The following is a 23,363-nucleotide window of genomic DNA, read 5'->3' on the forward strand; positions in this document are numbered from 1 at the left end:
AGCCAGCCTCCAGGAGGGCCTGCAGTGACCTATGTCTGCTTGTATTCACACCCTTGTATAGTTCTCGCCCACACTGTACCAGTGCTGTTCTGTGAGATCAGCAGAATTCTGGAGAAATGACACTATGTCACCTCTGAGGTTAGGTTATAAACGTCACTGTTGCTTCCACCTAGGCTGGTCTCTCTTTTTCTCTTTCTTAGATCATTTTCTCTGGGGGAAGCCAACTCCCATGTCATAGAGTAGCCATATGGAGAGACCCATATAGCAAGAAATGCGGGGCTCATGCCAGTAGCCACTATGAGTAAGCTCAGAAGTGGGTCCTTTAGCTCAGTGAAGCCTTAAAATGACAGCAATCTCATGGGGTCCCATGAGATGATGACTGAGCCATAACCATCCAGCTAAAGCCATTCCCAGATCTCAGACTCACATGAGACAAACATTTACTATTATTTTTGGTTGCTGTTTGGGGATAATGATTACACAGCAATATATAATAATACAAGTTAGGTACAATTATTATATCCATTTTACAAATGAAGAAATGAGGCCACAGAGAGAGTAAGGAATTTTCCCACAGCTATAAAAGGTCAGTTGTGGGATTTGAAGCCAGAACACTCTGACCTCAGAAATTTAATTTTTAGCCTTTTCTAAGGGTTTAACTTAAAAGCTGCACCCCAAACAATTCTATTGTTGTTGTGTTTATGTTAAAAATCATGGGGAAAAGTCTGCATACACTCTAAACTGATAACAATGAATACATTTGGGGTTTTGAGGGATGGGAGCCTAGATTGTGTGTGCATGTGGGGGTGAGTTGTGTGGGCTATCAAAGATACTTTTTAACTTTATCTATAATCTTTCCATTTCTGACAAGGAGAAGATATGCTATGTTGCATGTATATTTAAAAATTTTTTAAAAAGAAAAAAAAGATGACTATAAAACAACATGGATGAACCTGGAGGACATTATTCTAAGTAAAAAAAGACAGACACAGAAAGACATAATGGATGATCTCACTTAAATCTGGAATTCTAAAAAGTCAAACACATAGAAACAGAGAGTAGAATAGTGGTTGCCATGGGCTAGGGGTGGGGAAAATAGGGAGATATTGATCAAAGGGTACAAATTTCTGATTAGAAGATGAACAAGATCTGGGGATCTAATGCACAGCATGGGTGGTGATGGATCTGTGAATTAATTTGATTATGATAATCTTTATACCACATATGTATATCAACTCATCACATTGTACACCTTGAATGTATACAATCTCATCAATTAAATATTTTAAGGCAAAAAACAGAAAAATGCAACTATCAACTCAAAGAACAGGCAACAGGAACTTAGACTTTGGCCACCTGGTGTTTAAATAATTATTTGAAAACATAAAAAAGATCAATGAGCCCAACATTAAGTAAAATCATTCTCTTTGTAAGGGATAATATATTCACCCCCCTCCAAAGAAATAGGCTTGGGATTGATTCAATTAAATTCAGTTGAGTGTCTACTGTTTGCTGGGGATTCAGTAATAAATGAGAGAGGTGCTATCCTTTGGAATTTATGTTCTATTGCAGAAGAGATGAAAATAAGCAAATAAAAACATTGAGAACAATCATAAGTGCTATACACAAAATGACAAGACAGTGATGTGATGAGAAAATGTCATTTTAGACTTTGGACTTGGTGGCCAGAGAAAGCCTCTCTTGAAGATGTCACATTTAAGCTGAAATGTGAATGTTAAGAAGGATTTGGCCATGTAATGAACAAGATTAAAAGCATTCAAGCATTCCAAATAGGCGGAATAGCCAGTACGAAGGCCCTATGGTAAGATAGCCTGGCAGGTTACAGGAACAGAATGGAGGATGGTGTGGGTGAGGAGTACGCAGTATAAGATGAGTTTTGAGGAACAGATTTGTAAGTTAGGGTGAAGATCTATACCCCTATTTTAGTGAAGCAGAAAAAAATATTGAGGGCTCATTCTAGAGACCTGTCTAAGGCTTGTTCTTTACATATTCTTATTGGCTGCAAATCTTTGTCCTTTGAGGGTGGATTTGATTTCAGGAAATCTCTCTAAATAATTTGAAGCCAAGTCTGGCGAACACAGAGGGTGATGACGCTAGGCAATGCTGTTTTGGAACAAAAATCAGGTGTGACTCTCAGCAACGAGTCAGATTTTCTCATAAACTGACTCCGAGGACAATTCCAAAGTGTTCAGAGCAATGGCAGCACTGTTGGGGCAAGTGTGGGGTCTCCCAGGAGGACCATGTGGAAGGATAACATTCGCTTGGATTGTAGACTTTCTAGTGTGTTTGTTTACATAAAACCAGCCTCATTAGTTTATAGTCACACCTCTTAAGACATGGCCTGACCAGTCCCAGCACAAACACGAACCCCTTACTACTGCAGAAATGAGTGGTGCATCCTGACGAGACTGCCAAAATTGTAACATTGGTGTCTGCACCATACGCAAATGACAGCAATTCTGCAGTTGCATTTTATGAAGTAACTGGACACAACAAATTCTGAGTGACACTTTCTAGTTCCACAGGCAGCATCTGAGAGAAAGTGAGAGGGAGGCATTCACCAAGAAATTCAGAAGGAGGGAAGAGGGACTAGAGAGAAGGAGAATGTAGCTAAGGGAAAGGGCAAAAAGACTGAAACTAAGAGGTATTCCACCATTCTTACTGGTCCATATCATTAAATAGTGTAAAAATAAAAACAACTAGGGCTACATCTACAACCAAATTCTGTAACAATGTCTGGAAAACAATAACAACAGTATTAACAACAAAAGATACCGCAAAGTTTAAGTTACTGGAATACTTGAAGGTTTTTTTCCATACATTCTGTGTATATGCATGTGTGTGTGTGGGTCTGTGTCTGTCTAGGATACACATAATGAATGTATATGTGCACACTAAGACTTGACATCTGTGACTCCCAGTAGCATAAGACAGGGCTGTCACAAAGGCTAAAATTTCAACTGTAGGCCGGGCACGGTGGCTCATGCCTGTAATCCCAGCACTTTGGGAGGCCAAGGCGGGTGGATCACAAGCTCAGAAGATAGAGACCATCCTGGCCAACATGGTGAAACCCCGTCGCTACTAAAAATACAAAAAAATTAGTCGGGCGTAGTGGCGGGCGCCTGTAGTCCCAGCTACTGAGGTGGCTGAGGCAGGAGAATGGCGTGAACCTGGGAGGCAGAGCTTGCGGTAAGCCGAGATCACGCCACTGCACTCTAGCCTGGGTGACAGAGTGAGACTCCTCTCAAAAAAAAAAAAAAAAAAAAAAAAAATTCAACTGTAATTTTCTGAGCATCTACTATGTACTAGGTACTAGAGTCAAAGAATGAAATAAACTCTCTGTGAGTGACCAAATTTGTACATGATAGGCAAAAGAGCTAGTTTCTTTATGATTACTATCTATGGGGCCTTAATGGCCATCTCAGAAAGGCAAGACTCCCATCGATGATTCAGCAAATTCCTCCCGGAGGCTATTGGTTTGAGGGTGGGGGCAGAATATGAGTTAGTCAGAAAAAGGGAGGGGTATATGACTGGGGGCTTTTGTATACAGAGACAACAAGTCTTTCTTTGATAGCAGTTGTTCAATTGAGCATGAGTCATAGCGACTGGGATCCTAAGTGTATGAAACAGTCCATGGCATACCAATGGGTGTCCTGTGGTTCCTCTATACATTGGCTTTCCTAGTTGCAGTCCTTTCAGATTTGGTGGCTGCTTTCCTAAGCTCAGCACATCAGTCTGCAAGAAAGTACTTGGGACTGTACTTCAATAATGGCTGATTGTTTTTCTGCAAGGAAAGTATATTATTTTGTGCTGTTTGCATGAAGATAGGAGGAACAGAAAAAAGTCACTGAACAAAGATAGTGGATTCATCTAATGAGTAGGCTGGGGTTCTGCATATATTTAACTTCAGAGCAGTGTGCAAGTTTAGATGACTGCTTCTGGGATTTTTCTATGAGTAAGGAAACACACATGGTTGAGTTTCAAGCTATGCATACAAAGAACACGTGGCATCAGGGGGTTAAAGATAGAAGACAGGCCTGACCAATGGTTTAGGAGTTAAGTCCCTAAACCCTCTGTGTCACTGTGATTCCTGTTAAGAAATGGAAAAAGCTACTGAGGATGTTCTGAATTGTGTGAGGATACTTAGTTGGCATAGTGAAAAGAATACTGGGCTAGTTTTCAGAAGGGAATACACAGAGAAAGAGAAGAAAGAAAATTAACCTTGTTAGAAACCCTGGCCTCTGCACTCTGCTTTGAAATATGTAACTGTCATTAGAAGAGGAGCAGATGGAGAGCCAAAGCAGGGAGGAATTGAGCATCTAACATGTAACAGTGAGCATGCCAAAGCTTTCTCACAAACACCAAGGCAGTTCATACAGATCTGGGTTTAAATCTTGACTCTACCACCCATTAACTTTGTTGTGTTGGGATAACTACTTGACCTTTAAAATTCCAATTTCTTTATTGATAAAGATGAAGAAAACAAAGTCTACCTCACAAGCCAGTTGTGAAGATCAAGGGAGATGACGTAGACAAAAGCATTTTTGTAGGTGTAAAATACTCTAAGAGCTTCAGACCTCATTGTTACTTTTCCTCTCTTATATATCCTGCCTCTTTGGCTTCTGAGGAACAGTTTACGGCAGGTGTTTGCTTATCTGGTTCTGGTTGGCAGACTGGTTTTTCTCTTGGGCTTGCTCAAACTCATGTACAGAAGCATTTCTGCTTCTTTTGTACTTGATATATAAAGTGAATTAAAAATGCCTGAAAACACTATGTTTTTCTATCCTGCCTCTGTCCAACAGGACTGACACCTTAGTGCACAGAATAGAACAAAGAAATACATCATATGACTTTAGCAAACAGTAGAAAGGGAGAGGTGCAGGGGCCCAGAGGCCACAGCCCTCCACATTGGTTATGTGGAAAGGCAGTGAGTTTGTGCAGAAAGATTCCAGGTGTTGGCATCCTACAGATTTGGACTTGAGTCCTTGGCATCCCTATTCATTTGCTGGATGTGTGACCTTGGGACAGTCAGTTAACTTCTCAGAATCACAAGTTCCTATCTTTAAAATGGAGTCAATAACCTTATCCTGCAGAGTTGGTGTGAAAACCAGAGATGTCGCATGTGGAGACTTCATAGGTACACAACCAATATTGCATTGCCATTTTTACACATGTGAGTCTATATGTGGTAGTATCTCTTTGCCTTCTTAGGTAGCCAAGGTGACTTAGGTGTCATGTTTCCTGGAGATTGAAACCTGGGTTTATCTCCCATCATTTGTCCTTTACAACTTTGTGATGGTAACATGGTTATCATCCCAGAGAGAATGAGGAGGAAAACCAGGGATCTCTTGAACAAATTTGCTTTTGGTTTCACTAGATATTTAGTACTTGAGTTCTTTTATAGAGGTTTAATTATGCACAGGGGGCTTTGGGAGGTAGGGAGTCTTACTGTTTTCACAGAAAAAGCAGAGTTCTTTGTAGTGTCGCAGGTAAGTAAGTAGGACTAATGTTTCATCCAGCCCAGTGCAGGATGGCCATGGCAACATCTGGATGAATGGTCTCCTTGTTCCTGTAGAATGGGGCTCAGTCTGCGTTCTCCATGTTCAGACCCTCTGATTGTCTCTCCACCCTTCTCTCCCTGGATCTTTGGGACAGACGTTGTTGCAGAATAAATCAGAAGGCAGCAAAGATGCCATTTCAATTTCTTCCATCCTCATTTATCATCCTTCCAAATCCTACAGTTCCACTAAAAAGGGGCAGCACTTTGACTATAGAGCTCTTTTGAAGAGCTGAAATCCTACTGAACCCAAATCTTCACTGTCTCTGATATGGATGTGGTGAGCTTAGCATTTTTAAAATAAGAAATTTTCTGATACAAGGATCTGCTTCTGTACCTAGTCTTTGGGTAGTGGTGATTTATGAAATTTAGGAGCAGAGATGTGACCTCTAATTATATATTTGCTTGCTTCTCTTTCAGCCTTCTGGGTCTCACCACTTGGAAGTAAGTGAATCAGTATTAGTGAAACTAACAGTTTGATGAGTTTACTTTTTTCTTTTAGGAAACATAAAAACAGTGGCTCACAGCCATTGTGGTCAATGGGTCAGAGAGTTTTCACTAAAGGGAATGTGAGTGCCTACTTCATAATGTTGCTGTGAGGATTAAAGGAGTCAATACATGGAAAGTGCTCGGAAAAGTGCCTGACACAGGGTGAGTGCTGCATGATATTATCCCATCCACTCCTGCGTGGGGTCTGCCATTGGCCCCAGTGCAGCTTTCTTCCCCAAGTACTATCAGTGCTACTTCAAAACACATCCAGAAAGAAGCCAGTCACAAAAGACCATATATTATATAATTCTGTTACATGAAATGTCTAGAACAGGTAAATCTATAGAAACAGAAGTTAGGTTCATGGTTGTCAAGAACTGAGAAGAGCTGGGGAGGTTGGGGAGTGATAATAGTTAAATGGTATGATGCTTCTTTTCAGGGCGATGAAGTTCTAAAATTGACGGTGGTGATGGCTGCAAAACTCTGTGCATATACTAAAAACAATTGAATTATATACTTTAAATGGGTAAATTTTAGGTATGTGAGTTGTATCTCAATAAAGCTGTTAAAAATATATCCAGGGCCGGGCACAGTGGCTCACGTCTGTAATCCCAACACTTTGGGAGGCCAAGGCGAGTGGATTACGAGGTCAGGAGATCAAGACCATCCTGGCTAACACGGTGAAACCTCGTCTCTACTAAAAATACAAAAAATTAGCCGGGCGTGGTGGCAGGGGAGGCTGAGGCAGGAGAATGGTGTGAACCCGGGAGGCGGAGCTTGCAGTGAGCTGAGATTGTGCCACTGCAATCCAGGCTGGCGACAGAATGAGACTCCATCTCAAAAAAAAAAAAAAATATATATATATATATATCCAGAATTCTGATACTACTCAACATCACTGTGTTGTTAGTCCAAGCATCCAGTCTGTCTCCTGGACCACTAAAATGACCTTGTAACTGGTCTTCTCAATTTCACAATTGCCTCGCCACTGTCTGTTTTCCATAGAGCACTCTAGTGATCTTCTAATGTAAATCAGAATATGTCATTTATCTTCCTAAATTGCTCCACTGCCTTCCCATCGTACTCGCCAAAATTCAAGTTGAACACTGACCATGGCCTCAGGGTCCTGCGTAATCTGGTCCCTGTGACTTCTCCCTCAGTCATCATTCTCCCTCTTGCTACTTTGCTTTGGCCCCATTGACTTTTTTTGTTCTTCCAATATGTCAGTCTTATTCCTGCCTTCCTCAGCATCTTTCTATTTGCCATTCACTCTGCTGAGACTCTGACCCCCACGTCTTCTCATAGCGCATTCCTTCATATCATCTAGAATTCAACTCAAATATTACCACATCGGAGAGGCTTTTCTTGCCCAACCCTATTTATGTATTCATTTTTTAATTGACATATTGTAACTGCCCATATTTATCGGGTACAACTTGATGTTTTCATATACATTTATGTTGTATAATCATTAAATTAGGGTATTTAGTGTATCCATTACCTCACACATTTATCATTTCTTTGTGGTGAGAACATTCAAAAGCCTCTCTTCTAGCTACTCTGTAATATACAACACCTAACTGTTAACCATTCCAACATCACCCTACTGTGCAGTAAACAGCAGACATTCCTCCTATCTAATTGTCAAAATTAAAAATAGAACTAACATGCAATGCAGCAATCCCACTACTGGGTATATATCCAAAGGAAATGAAATCAGTATGTTGAAGAGATATATGCATCCCCATGTTTATTATGGCACTATTCACAATAGCTAAGATGTGGAATCAACTTAAGTGTCTATCAACAGATGAATAGATCAAGAATATGCTGTATAAGCCAAGCAAAGAAAGATAAACATGCCATGATCTCACTTATATGTGGAATTTTTTTTAAAGTTGATATCATTGAAGCAGAAATTACAGTGATTACCGACAGCTGAGGGGTTGGGATTGTGAGAGATTGGTCAATGGGTACCAACCCATTTCAGGGCGATGGGTTTAAAATAGTCCCTTCCCTATCAATCTCTAGCCACTCATCCATTTTATTTTTTTTCATAGCATTCATCACTATTTGAGTTTGTATTTTATCTATTTACTTGCTCATTGGAAGTCTTCCCAACAAGCATGTAATTTCTGTGAGAATAAGGATTTTTGTCTTGTTTGCTGTTACATTCCTAGCACCTAGAACAGTGTCCCGCACTCAGTGTTTATTGAATGAATGAATGAATGAAGCCACCGCATTGACTGATTGACTGTGGATACAAAACAGAAACACGCAAATGCTCATTCTTCTATGTATATCTCCTATTCTGTATCCTTACTTGGAGTATCTCACATAATTTAAAGCTCGTGATAAAATTCTTAGAAGTTCTTTGGGGCTTCCTTTTCACCACTCAGCATATTCTATTTAGAAAGGAACTTGATGCTTAGACCAATAAGTGCTGTCACTATTTGCATGAAAAGTCCATGAAAACATCCAAGGGCTATCAGAGTCTATGCTTAGTCAATCATTCCTGCTCTGAAAGTCAGCAATGGCTATTTTGGTGGCATACGGCTGGAATCTGTCTTTACCAGTACATGTGTTTATTCTCAGGTTACTTACAGTGTGGACTTTCTTGGGCCCCTGTCCTCAGAAGAATCCTCGCAATGGGCACATTGTTGGTCATGATGGCAATATCCAGGGGTGTCAAGCCCTCGCTGTTAGGTGTGTTAAGGTCGAGTTCTTCTGGTATATACTGACACAGGAGGATCTGCACAGCATCCATGTCCTGCTGTTCGACTGCCTCAAACATGGCTTCATTGCCCTGGAAATTCTAGAGAGGAGCAAAGGTAGATTAACAAAATTTCTTAAACCAGTGTGTCTTTGTAGCTTAGCTCTTTTGAAGTTTAGAGACTGTTTCAGGGACTGCATGTCCACTTTTAAGTGGTATAACTACAATTAATCTCAAGGTCTCCAAAGTAAACACTCCGTTGGACTTCCCCTCCATCATTTCTAATGGATATTGAATAGATGCACTGAGAGAATACAGGATAGCCTGGCTAGGCTGTAGATAAGAGCAAACCTCAGCTTTCCCCAAACCAGTCTTCTGAAAAGTACTCCAATAGTTCATTTGGCTGGGCATGGTGCCTCACCCCTGTAATCCCAGAACTCTGGGAGGCCGAAGTGGGCAGATCACTTGAGGCGAGGAGCTTGAAACCTGCCTAGCCAACATAGCAAAACCCCATCTCTACTAAAAATACAAAAATTAGCCGAATGTGGTGTTGGGTGCCTGTAATCCCAGCTACTCCAGAGGCTGAGGCAGGAGAATCACTTGAACCCAGGAGGCAGAGATTGCAGTCAGCTGAGATTGTGCCACTGAACTCCAGTCTGGGCAACAGAGGGAGACTCCATCTCATGGAAAAAAAAAATAATTAAGAGATGTTCTATGAAGAAAATAGCATGTGGTCAAATCAATTTGATAAACATTAAATTAAACCAAGTGTACCCCATTATTTCCCTGTAGGCTTCCTCAGGGTCTTTAATAATTTTAACATGTATTTTATTGCATTTGCTTTGACTGTTCCTGGAATGGTGTTCTACAGAGCACAGTTTGAGAAATGCTGGCATATATAATGTTAAGGTAGCCGTTATGGCTAGCTTGGAATTGACAGTACACTTGCTCTGTTTTTCCTCAAACTCACTCCCTCCCTCCCCATCCCCAGCCTCTACATTGTCATCTCTTGTCTGGACCATGGCAATGACCTGCCTGCTGCTAGTCTTGGGCTCCCCCAGTTCTCACTCTATACTGATACAAGAATAATCTTCTTAAAATATACATATTATATGTTACTTCTGTATTTCCAAATATCTACTAGCTCCACGCTGCCTGCGGGCTGATAGTTTCTGAGCCCTAAGATGAGGGGTCCGAGTGTTAGTGTTCAGGGAGGGTTTCAGTGACTGGATGGCAAATTGGTTTTGGGCCTCATGGGACTAGAGCTGAATATTTATAGAATACAGTTCACTTACAGAAAAAAATCACTTAAGAAAATATGGTTCCTTTGAAAAGTTCTTTCAAAGGATTAATAGTAAACAAAAGAGAAGAACTCCAGAATTCTTTTAGGTACATATTTCTTAGCATGTGGGAGAAGACCAACACACGTATTATTTACACATCTATCTGGTATCTTCACCAAGAGTTGCTTGGTCTTTAAAAGAGTTGAAATACCACTGGTTTTGACGTGCATAGGGATCACCTGATTAACATGTGGAAGATCTCCAGTCACCAAATGTTCAGGTGGTCAGGTTTTATTTTTAGTCTCATTAAAAATCAATTTTCCCTATCAAAGGCTGCAGGTCAGCTTTAGCTGAGTACATAACACAAAATTGAAATTTGAGGAAAATACAAAGCTATTATGCAAATGCTTGTTTTGACAATGGGGACCCAGGGAATAAAGCTATTTTGGTATGCAGTTTTCTTTGCTGCAAGACAATCTGCTGAATGGTAAAGTGTTTTATCCACAATCTGCTAAACTGAAGAGCCTCTGATGCTTAGGCCCCAATTTAACCACAGCCAAGTCCTCCAAAAAGATGAGTTTGAAATTAGAAAACATATTAGAAAACAAATGAGTTCAAAGTTAAAGTGCCACCCCATCCACAGTCATGTATTTGTTTTTGGCTCTTAGTATTCCTAATTTCTCATGTGCCATATTTACTCTCACTCTTAAGTCATTTCCTCCTCCAAGCTTTTGTTGGCAAACTTTGGCATGCTTCTATCTGGAAAGGCTAGGACTCATTTCTGTTTTAAGAGCAAACAAATGGTGCCATTACTCCCTGCAAAAATCCCCTTGCTGAGCATGTTAATATTATGCTCTCAGCTTTTACTGAGGGCCATTCTAAGAAACTATTATATGTGAATGTCTGTAACATCATCAGTTCCACTATTTATGCCATTCTCTATTACATAACTCACTATGACATCTACAAGGTCCAGAAGACTGAGGAGCAGGTGAATATTCATTTCTCCTGATGGACTGAGACATTTTTAGCTATCAACAGATGGGATGCTATAACCAATTGCGTTTCTTTTTCTGCTTTGACTTTCTGGGAACTCAGAGATGAATGTAATGATAAATTTCAGGTACAGGTACTATATTTGCCTAGATTTTTTGATATATCTATTTTTATTCTTATATCCAATATTTTCTTTTCCTAGTTTGTGTGTGTGTGTGTGTGTCTGTGTTTTGTGTTTTTTTTTCTTTTTTTTTACATTTTTCCTTTACTTTCCTTCCTTCCTCTTCTCTCTCTTTCTTTGTCTATCATATAAAACATGTATATTCTTTGGATTCTATTTTGAATGCCTTTGGAAAGAATGTGTGGTATATATAAGAAATCACTAATAATATTATTATTTGAATGAACACTGGAACTTTCAGAAAGCCCATTTAACCTGAAACGTCATATTTGTCAAGCTGCTAGTTTTTGGGGTTTATTTATTTTTTGGTGTAGTAGTGAAATAAAAATTAAGGGAGAAGAAAAAGAAACAAAAAGAAAGGGAAACAGCTCACAATCACTCAGGCTTTGTCTAAAAACATTAATACATGCAGTTACTGCCTTACCTGACTATTCCAGCATTTATAAAATTGCAAGCATCAACTTCTGAAATAAACGTGAATCATCTTAGAATATACTTAAACCCAAACATAACTGAATAAATCAAACTGACACAAGAATAAGAATGGTTTCGTTACCACTGAGGTCTTCCTGAGACTCAGCCGATCAGTTCTTGTCCTAAAATAGGCCTCATCGAAGGAAGAGTGGCTCCCCTTCAGTTTCTCAGAGAGGTTCCTGTACAGGCGTTTGGCTGCGTTGGGAGATGAGGGAGCCCTATGCTTTTTTGACTGACAGAGATGTAAATTTTGCATTTGTTGGGTCATTTTCACACAACAATTCCTAAGAAGAGGAAAGTCTGATGTTATATCTTTTACACCACAAATTATAAGTTGACATATAATTTTATCATCTCCAGTCAGTATCTGGAATCCAAATACAATATTACAGCTGGTAGGGACCTTAGAGATGATCAGACCCCACTTTTTAATGTTTTAAATGAGAAAGCTGAAACCCAGGGGAAGGAAGCAGCTTATTCATGGCCACAGAGCTAATTGGTGGCAGGAATGAAATGACAACCTCCATTTACTATATAAACATATTCATTTACATACAGACATATATATGATTGAACCTCGACTCAAGTCTTTACTTCTCTATCCCAAGTGAAGAAGCGTCTCTCTGTAACCTAGGGGGTCTGTTCAATTCCTCTTGGGTATATACAACTGGGAGTTTTCTACTTACATCCCCCTAGATGCTGGCGTCTGCTGGGTATATAAGAAAGTGTGGCTCTGTCTCAGATGGACAGACACAAGTTAACTTCTGCATAGCCCCAATCTCTTGAGGTAGCAGTTAACTTGCATCTGTCCTCTGTCCATCTGAGGTTTGGTGAACTATCCCAGTACTCAGAAGCTTGGGGAATTTGTACCCATAGGCCCATCCCTGCTCACCTCAGATACCCTGGATGGGGTCCACCAAAGCACTCACTACTGGCATTCTTCAATTAGTACTTGACTGTTGTTTCAGAAATCTCGAACGAGGTCCCCACCAATGTCACACCTGAAGTCAGTTTCCAGATCAGCCATGCCATTCAAAAGCCACCCACAATGACTTTGGGTGTTGATCTTGAAATTTTGATGCTATCAAGGCTGTGGCTTCCTGGCATGTGTATATGTATATGTATTGGATGAACAAAGGAATGAATGAAATAACTAGTCAAGGCAATTCTGTGCAAAGTGTCTCCCTGGTAGAGCCTCTGATGCACCGGGCCCAGCACTCTCTGGAGCATGTCACTGCCTTCTCACCACTTCCCCTCAAATGTTTTAAATTTAATTTTTAAAATTAGTACGTAATAAATATACACATTTTGGGGTATATGTGATAATTTAGTACATTTATATAATTTACAAAGATCAAATCAGTGTAAATTCCCATCACTTTAAATATTTAGGAGCCTAGTATATAGGAAGACTCATAGTATCTAATATTTTTGTTGTTGTAGGCATTCAATAGATAATTGAGAATGAGTGCACATACGAGAGTCTATTATATTTAATATACTAGAGCACTACCCAGAAAGTTAATTTCATCTTCATGCCTTTGAACTGGATTCCATGTCTGCTAGCACAAACTAACTTCGATTCACTTTGACTTTAAGAAATGGAGATTCATTTTCATTACATTGTTAAATGTCCTCAGGCTTTTTGTTTGTTTGTTTGTTTTCTTTTTGTTTGATTTCCAGCTTTTAAGTTCATGGCTACATGTGCAGGATATGTAGGTTCGTTACATAGGTAAATGCGTGCTATGGTGGTTTGCTGCACAGATTATCCCTTTACCTAGGTATTAAGCCCAGCATTCATTAGCTATTCTTGCTGATGCTCCCCCTCCTCCCAGCCCGCAACCTCTGACAGGACCCAGTATGTGTTGTTCCTCACCATGTGTCCATGTGTTCTCATCATTCAGCTCCCACTTAAAAGTGAGAACGTGTAATATTTGGTTTTCTGTTCCTGCATTAGTTTGCTGAGGATAATGGCTTCCAGCTTCATCCATGTCCCTACAAAGAACATATCTCATTTCTTTTTATGGCTACATAGTATTCCATGGTGTATATAAACCATATTTCTTTTTTTTTTTTTTTTTTTTTTTTTTGAGACGGAGTCTCGCTCTGTCACCCAGGCTGGAGTGCAGTGGCGCGATCTCGGCTCACTGCAAGCTCCGCCTCCCGGGTTCCCGCCATTCTCCTGCCTCAGCCTCCCGAGTAGCTGGGACTACAGGCGCCCACAACCGCGCCCGGCTAATTTTTTTTTTGTATTTTTAGTAGAGACAGGGTTTCACCGTGGTCTCGATCTCCTGACCTTGTGATCCGCCCGCCTCGGCCTCCCAAAGTGCTGGGATTACAGGCGTGAGCCACCGCGCCCGGCCATAAACCATATTTCTTTATGCAGCCTATCATTGATGGGCATTTGGGTTGATTCTGTGTCTTTGCTATTGTGAATAGTGCTGCAGTGAACATATGCATACATGTATCTTTATAATAGAACGGTTTGTATTCCTTTGGGTGTATACCCAGTATTGGGATTGCTGGGTCAAATGATATTTCTGCTTTAGGTATTTGAGGAATCGCCATGCTGTCTTCCACAATCGTTGAACTAATTTACACTCCCACCAACAGTGTAAAAGTGTTTTGTTTTCTTCATAATCTGGCCAGAATCTGTTGTTTTTTGACTTTTTAGTAATAGCCATTCTGACTGGTGTGAGATGGTATCTCATTGTGGATTTTATCTAATGATCAGTGATGTTGAGCTTCTTTGCATGTTTATTGGCCACATGTGTATTTTCTTTTGAGAAGAGTCTGTTCATGTCTTTTGCCCACTTTTTAATGGGGTTGTTATTTTTTCCTGTAAATTTGTTCAAGTTCCTTGTAGATGCTGGATATTAGACCTTTTCAGATGCATAGTTTGCAAATATTTTGCCCATTCTGTAGGTTGTCTGTTCACTCTGACGATAGTTTCTTTTGCTGAGGCACCTTTTAAGTTTTGTCTGCAATTTCCTTCGAGATAAAAATACTTCCTAGATCCTTTTAAGGTGGTCCTACTTAGTCAGTCTTAGTGATGTCCAGGAGGCCCTACCCAGTTTTAGCTAAATGGACATATTTACATTTGGAAGGATGATGCAAGGCATTGTCTGTAATGTATATGTATGTATATGTTTTTATAAATCTTTAATAACCTTCTCAAAAGTAGAAATGGAAAGGGAGGTGATTTGGCATCTTTTTTCTTCCATCTACAAATCCTTTACCTTTGATTCAATAGCAAATAGAGGGTTTTCTCTCACTTATTTTTTTCCATTCCCACAAAAATTCCAGATTCATATGCAAGCTGGCTCACATGGGGATTGCCTTAACCTCCTTCTTTCTGCCTTCTGTCTCTAGCTTTTTCCTTCAGCATTAATGCCCCAGTTCAAGCCATCTGTTTTCTCTACATCATTATTGTTCCCCAAATAACTCTACATTCTTTTGTATCTCCCACAATGCCCAGAAGTCCAGTAAATAAATTCTTGTCTATTGATCAAATTCCAGCTACTTGCCCTCTAACTGATGACACCTACCCACATGGCCCCTTTTGTCTTTGCTCATCTCCCATCTGTTCCCTTCAGTCAACATAGGTTGACTTTCTCTGTCTCTCTGACTTCCTTCTCATCCTCCCCCAGCTGTCCCTTCCTTCCAGGCTATTCTGTAGCTGTTTCCACTCTTTTAGCTTCATCTATCATTATGTTTTCTTTTTCTACTCTATATTTAAAATTTTGTCAGATAAGATGGTGAGAAAGACAACTTTCTGTTATTCGTTATTACAAATATGCCCCTCCCAACTAATTGTACTCTTAAATTTTTACCTTTATGGAAAGAGACAAGCATTTGAGAATCAGTGTAGCTTTAGTTTTGGAATTTGGCAGACCCAGTTGGAATCTTGATATTGTTACCTACAATCTATGTGACTTTGGGAATCTTATTTAAATTCTATGAGTTTATTTCATCATTTATCAAAAGACATTTATCAAAACTCTTTTTTTCTAGAGTTGTGAAAATTAATCACAAATGAAAGGTACCTATTCTGTTTTGTGCATAGTATCCACTCAATAAAGAGTAGAAATTATTACGTTAAGTATTTTTCTCAAAATAGAGACACCAAATATATCATAACAATTTAAATAGTTTTATTGCTTGTTTTAAATAATGTCTTGAAATTAATTTTATGTACTCAAGTAGAGACTTCCATATGTTTGTTTATAGTAACATATAATAAAACAGATATAGGAAGTAGAAACTTCAAACTATTAGAGGGAAGGGTAGAATAAAGATTAATCTAAAATAATTTAAAAATTAAAAAATAAAAAACATAATAAACAGAAAATGTAAAATGAAGTCATAAGGTTAATGTCCTAATATTATCTTTTCATAAATGATGAAATAAACTCAGGGAATTTAAATAAGGTGCCCAAAGTCACAGAGACTGTAGGTAACAATATCAGAATTTGGGCCTGCCATTCCAGAACCAAAACTATAGGTTGACTATATCTGTGCTCACAACATATTCAAAAGTTTATTTTTCCTAATAAAAGACAAAGACTCTCCAACCAGAATTCCTAAAAAGCCATTTACAAATGGTACACCTAAATAAACATTTCACATAAAGATTGAAAATAAAAAAAAATAAATATGTCAATGGGAATGGTAGAGAAAGGACCTCCAAAAGTCCCTTTCTCTATAAAAGCAAAGAGAACCATAGAAAAATGGCTAAAATTAACTTTTTCAGGATCTGAGAAGTTAACCAAAGGCTTGCAGCAATCCAGGATGTCTTTATTCAAGAAAAATGGCTGAATTTAGTAAGAACAGCAAGCTTTGTGGCATTCTAACTTGCCCTGTTCCCATATTCTCCAGGTCTGTGGCAGTCTTGGAAACCAACAGTTTACATTCATGGTAAGAGCAGTGACCTGTCCCATCAAGCTACCATTGACTTCCTTGGCAGAATTACAAAAAAACTTATTTAAATTTCATGTAGAACCAAAAAAGAGCCCATATAGCCAAGACAATCCTAAGCAAAAGGAGCAAAGCTGGAGGTATCATGCTGTCTGACTTCAAACTATACTACAAGGCTACAGTAACCAAAACAGCATGGTACTGGTACCAAAACAGATATATAGAACGATGGAACAGAACAGAGACCTCAGAAATAACACCACACATTCACAACCATCTGATTTTCAACAAACCTGACAAAAACAAGCAATGTGGAAAGGATTCCCTATTTAGTAAATAGTGCTGGGGAAACTGGCCAGCCATATGCAGAAAACAAAAACTGGACCCCTTCATTACATCTTATACAAAAATTAACTCAAGATGGATTAAAGACTTAAATGTGAAACCCAAAACCATAAAACACCCTAGAAGAAAACCTAGGCAATACCATTCAGGACATAGGCATGGGAAAAGACTTCATGACTAAAACACCAAAAGCAATTGCAAAAAAAGCCAAAATTGACAAATGGGAGCTCATCAAACTAAAGAGCTTCTGCACAGTAAAAGAAACTATCATCAGAGTGAAGCAGCAACCTAGAGATTGGGGGAAAATGTTTGCAATCTGCCTCTCTGACAAAGGTCTAATGTCCAGAATCTACAAGGAACTTAAATAAATTTACAAGACTACCAGAGTTGCTACATCATTAACAAAATGCTTAATTTTCAAGAAAACTATGCGTGAACCATGCACAGAAACAAAAATTATGTCCCATACTGAGGAAATAAAGCAGTCAATAGAAATGATTCCTGCAGAATCCTAAATGCTGGACTTACTACACAAAGACTTTTAAATTAGCTATTTTAAATACATTCAAAGAACTAAACCATATCCAAAGAAACAAAGAAAATTATGAGAATGATGTCTTGCCAAATAGAAAATACAATAAAGAGATTGAAATTATGAAACAAATCAAGAACCAAATAGAGATTCTAAAATTTAAAAGCATGTTAATTGAAATGAAAAATATACTCAACAGCTGATTTGAGCAGGCAGAGGAAAGAATCAGCAAACATAAAGACAGATCAATCGAGATCATCCAGTGTGAGGAGTGAAAAAAATATGAAGAAAAGTGAATAGTGCAGAGATCCTTGTAACGCTGTCAAGTGTACCAACATACAAATAAAAGGAGTCCCAGGACAAGAAGAGAGGTATAGAAACGCTATTTGAAGAAATAATGGCCAAAATATCCCCCAATTTAAGTATGCATCCACAGGCTCAATGAATATTAAGTAGAATAAACTCAAAGAGAGCCACACCTAGATACATCATAATCAAACCATTAGAAACCAAAGACATAGAGAGAATGTTAAAGATAGCAAGAGAGAAAAGACTCATCACATTCAAAGGATCCTCAAAAAGATTAACATTTTCACCAAAAATCATAGGGGCCAAAAGGAAGTGGTACGATGTAATCAAAGTGATGAACAAAAAAAGACTGTCAAGAATTTCTCTACCCAACAAAACTACACTTCAAAAATAAAGAGGAAATTAAGATACTGCCAGATAAACAAAAATTTTGATATTATACCCACTCTACAATAAACACAAACAAGACTCCTTCAGGTTGAAATGAAAGGACACTAGATAGTAATGCAAATCCACATGAAGAAAGATAAAGCATTGAGCAATGACACATATAGACTCAAAATAAAGGGATGGAGGAAAAGCTACCAAACAAATGGAAAACAGAAAAAAGCAGAAGTTGCAATCCTAGTCTCTGGCAAAACAGACTTTAAACCAACAAAGAACAACCACCACAACAACAAAAACCAAGAAGGACATTACATAATGGTAAAGGGTTCAATTCAGCAAGAAGGTCTAACTATCCCAAATATACATGCACCCAGTACAGGAGCACTCAGATTCATAAAGCAAGTTCTTAGAGACCTTCAAAGAGACTTTGACTTCCACACAGTAACAGTGGGAGACTGTAACACCCCACTGACAATATAAGACAGATCATCAAGACAGAAAATTAACAAAGATGACCTGAACTCAACACTGGAACAAACGGACCTGATAGATATCTGTAGAACTCTCCATACCAAAACAACAGAATATACATTTTTCTAATCGCCACATGGTACTTACTCTAAAATTGGTCACATGATCGGAAGTAAAACACTCCTTAGCAAATGCAGAACTGAAATCATATCAATCTCTCTTGGACCACGTTGCAATCAAATTAGAACTCAAGACTAAGAGATTCACTCAAAACCATATAATTATATGGAAATTGAATAACATGCTCCTGAAAGGCATTTGGGTAAATAATTGAATTAAGGCAGAAATCAAGAAGTTCTTTGAAACTAATGAGAACAAAAAAACAATGTACCAGAATCTCTGGGACACAGCTCAGGCAGTGTTAAGACAGAAATTTACAGCACTTAGTGCCCCCATCGAAAAGTTAGATCTCAAGTTAACAACCTAACATCACAACAAAAAGAACTAGGGAACCAAGAACAAACAAATCCTAAAGCTAGCAGAAGACAAGAAATAACCAAAATCAGAGCTGAACTTAAGGAAGCAGAGACATGGAAAACCATTCAAAAGATCAATTAATCCAGGAGTAAGTTTTTTGAAAAAAATAATAAAATAGATAAACCATTAGCCAGAATAATAAAGAAGGAAAGAGAGAATATTCAAATAAACACAATCAGAAATGATAAGGGGGATATTACCACTGACCCCACAGAAATACAAACAACTATCAGAGAATATGATAAACACCTCTATGCACATAAACCAGAAAATCTAGAAGAAATGGATAAATTCCTGGTCACATACACTCTCCCAACACTGAACCAAGAAGAAATTGAATCATTGAAGAGGCCAATAAATGAGTTCTGAAATTGATGCAGTAATAAATAGCCTACCAACCAAAAAAAGCTCAGGGCCAGATGGAGTCACAGCTGAATTCTACCAGATGTACAAAGAAGAGTTGGTATCATTCCTACTGAAACTATTCCAAAAAATTGCAAAGGAGGGACTTTTCCCTAACTGATGCTATGAGGCCAGCATCACCCTGATACCAAAACCTGGCAGAGATACAGTAAAAAAGAAAACTTTAGGCCAATGTCCTTGATGAACATTGATGCAAAAATCCTCAACAAAATGCTGGTAAACTGAATCCACGAGCACATCAAAAAGCTTATCCACCACGATGAAGTAGGCTTCATCCTTGGGATGCAAAGTTGGTTCAACATATGCAAATCAATAAATGTGATTTATCACATAAACAGGATGAAAGAAAAAAAGCCGCATGATTATCTCAATAGATGAAAACAAGACTTGATAAAATTCAACATCTCTTCATGTTAACAACTCTTGATAAACTAGGTGCTGAAGGAACATACCTCAAAATAATAAGAGCCATGTATGACAAACCCACAGCCAACATTGTACTGAATGGGCAAAAGCTGGAAACATTCCCCTTGAAAACTGGCATAAGAAAAGGATGCCCTCTCTCACTACTCCTATTCAACATAGCACTGGAAGTTCTGGCCAAGGCAATCAGGCAAGAGAAAGAAAGAAAGGGTATTCAAATAGGAAGACAGGAAGTCAAACTATCCTATCCCTGTTTGCAGATGATATGATCTTATATCTAGAAAATCCCACAGTCTCAGCCCAAAATCTTCTTAAACTGATAAACAACTTTAGCAAAGTCTCAGGATACAAAATCAATGTGCCAAAACTACTAGCATTCCTGTATACCAACAACAGTCAAGCCAACAGCCAAAACAGAAATCTACTCCCATTCACAACTGTCACAAAAAGAATAAAATACCTAGGAATTCTGCTAACTAGGGAGGAGAAATATCTCTACAAGGAGAACTAAAACCACTGCTCAAATAAATCAGAGATGACACAAACAAATGGAAAAACATTCCATCCTCATGGATAGGAAGTATCAATATCGTGAAAATGGCCATACTGCCCAAAGCAATTTATAGATTTAATGCTATCCCTATTAAACTACCATTCACATTCTTCCCAGAACTAGCAAAAACTATTTTAAAATTAATATGGAACCAAAAAAAGAGCCCAAATAGTCAAGACAATCCTAAGCAAACAGAACAAAGCTGGAGGCAGCACGCTATCCAACTTTGAGCTATAATACAGGGCTACAGTAACCAAAACCGCGTGGTACTGGCACAAGAACAGAGACACAGACCAATGGAAAAGAATAACAAACCCAGAAATAAGACTGTGCACCTACAACTATCTGATCTTCGACAAAACTGATAAAGACAATAGGGAAAGGATTCCCTATTCAATAAATGGTGCTGGGATAACTGGCTAGACATAAGCAGAAGATTGAAACTGGAACCCTTCCTTACACCATATACAAAAATTAACTCAAGATAGATTAAGGACTTAAATGTAAATTCCAAAACTATTTAAAAAACCCTGGAAGACAACCTAGCTATGCCATTCAGGACATAGGCATGGGCAAAGATTTCATGATGAAGGTGCCAAAAGCATTTGCAACAAAAGTAAAAACTGACAAGTGGGATCTAATTAAACTAAAGAGCTTCTGCACAGCAAAAGAAACTATCAGCAGAGTAAACAGACAACTTACAGTAAAAGAGAAATATTTTGCAAACTATACATCTGACAAAGGTCTAATATCCAGCATCTACAAGGAACTTAAACAAATTTACAAGAAACAAACAACCCCATAAAAAAGTGGGCAAAGGGCATGAACAGACACGTTTTCTTCAAAAGAAGACATACATGCAGCCAACAATCATATGAAAAAAGCTCATCATTACTAATCATCAGAGAAATACAAATCAAAACCACAATGAGATACCATCACACACTAGTCAGAATGGCTACTATTAAAAAGTCAAAAAATAACAGATGCTGGCAAGGTTGTGGAGGAAAAGGAACACTTATACACTGTTGGTGGGAGTGTAAATTAGTCCAGCCATTGTGGAAAACAGTGTGGTGATTCTTCAGAGATCTAAAGACAGAAATACCATTTGACTCAGCAATCCCAATGCTGTGTATATACCCAAAGAAATATAAACCATTCTTTTATAAAGACATACATGCATATGTTCATTGCAGGACTATTCACAGTAGCAAAGACATGGAATCAATCTAAATGTCCATCAATGATAGACTGAATAAGGAATATGTGATACATATACACCATGGAATACTATGCAGCTATAAAAAGAACAAGATTATGACCTTTGCAGGGACATGGGTGGAGCTGGAGGCCACTATCCTTAGCAAACCAACACAGGAATAGAAAACCAAATGTTGCATGTTATCACTTATAAGTGAGAGCTAAATGATAAGAACACATGGACACATAGAGGGGAACAAGAGATACTGGGGCCTTTCAGAGGGTGAAGGGTAGGAAGAGGGACAGGATCAGGAAAAACAACTAATGGGTACTAGGCTGAATACCTGGGTGATGAAATAATCTGTACAACAAAACCCGATGACACAAGTTTACCTATGTAACAAACCTGCACTTGTACCCCTGAACTTAAACCAAAGTTAAAAAACAGAAAGCACTGAGAAGGAAATTATACAGACAAATATAAAATACAGTATAAATATAAAGACGGCATAAACTTATCTTTTATTTTTGTATTTTTTCTCCTTTCTGATTTAAATGACAATGAAATGGAAATGAAATCAAGAAAACAATTTAATTTACAATAGCATCAAAAAGATTAACATACTTAGAAATAAATTTAACAAAACAAGTAAAAAACTAATTTTCAGAAAATACAAAACGTCATTGAAATAAATTAAGAAAAATATAAACAAATGGAAAGACATTCTTTGTTCATGGATTAGAAGCCTTGATATTGCCCACCCAATGGGAGGCACTGACTGGAAATTGGAGAGTAAGGTAGTGGTATTTACCCCTCTTCATCTGTGGGGTATCCCTTTCAATTCAACTTATTTCCTCTGCATTACAGAAATTGCTTCCTCCTTTTGTCCCTGCAGGCTTTACCATTCCTTACTGGTTTTCACTAACTTGCCCATTCTTTTGTAAGTGCTCTTATTAATAACCTCCCCTCTGTTCTTCTGCTTGAATGCACTGTATGATTCTTGCTGGGATCTTGAATAATACATCATATAATCCCTATAACATCCATGAGAGTATCTTGAAATGGATAGCAACAGTACTCTTTGCAACTTTAAACTGAACTGAAAAAAAATACTCGTGTTAAATAAATATAAGGTGGGCAAAATAAATACAGAGTCCTTTAAAAAGACTGGACAAGGAAACTGTATCTGTTGTGTTAAATCTGGGATATCACTCTTAAGAGAGCATTCCTCATTAGCCATTTTCACTGAAAAACCCACAGGTTGAAGTCTATCATTACATTTTATTCCATTCTTTTTTTAAAATTATACTTTAAGTTCTAGGGTACGTGTGCACAATGTGCAGGTTTGTTACATAAGTATATATGTGCCATGTTGGTTTGCTGCACCCGTTAACTCATCATTCACATTAAGTACCTCTCCTAATGCTATCCCTCCCCCAGCCCCTCACCCCATGACAGGCCCTGGTGTGTGATGTTCCCCGCCCTGTGTCCAAGTGTTCTCATTGTTCAATTCCCATCTACGAGTGAGAACATGTGGTGTTTGGTTTTCTG

At 38.4% G+C, this 23,363-nt stretch overlaps 1 protein-coding gene across 3 annotated transcripts in view; it reads right to left on the minus strand.

Moving 5' to 3' along the window:
- Positions 1–23,363, minus strand: part of LOC105476782 (ankyrin repeat and fibronectin type III domain containing 1) — a 353,243-nt gene that overhangs the window by 146,285 nt on the left and 183,595 nt on the right. For all 3 annotated transcript variants that reach the window (XM_071082907.1, XM_071082908.1, XM_071082909.1), the window contains 2 exons: positions 11,797–11,998; positions 8,672–8,882 (listed from right to left, as the gene is read on the minus strand). In XM_071082907.1, the coding sequence (XP_070939008.1) occupies positions 8,672–8,882; positions 11,797–11,998 (413 nt within the window). The remainder of the gene's footprint in view (positions 1–8,671; positions 8,883–11,796; positions 11,999–23,363) is intronic.

The sequence above is a fragment of the Macaca nemestrina genome, chromosome 17 (genome assembly GCF_043159975.1).
Source record: "Macaca nemestrina isolate mMacNem1 chromosome 17, mMacNem.hap1, whole genome shotgun sequence".
Lineage (NCBI taxonomy): Eukaryota > Metazoa > Chordata > Mammalia > Primates > Cercopithecidae > Macaca > Macaca nemestrina.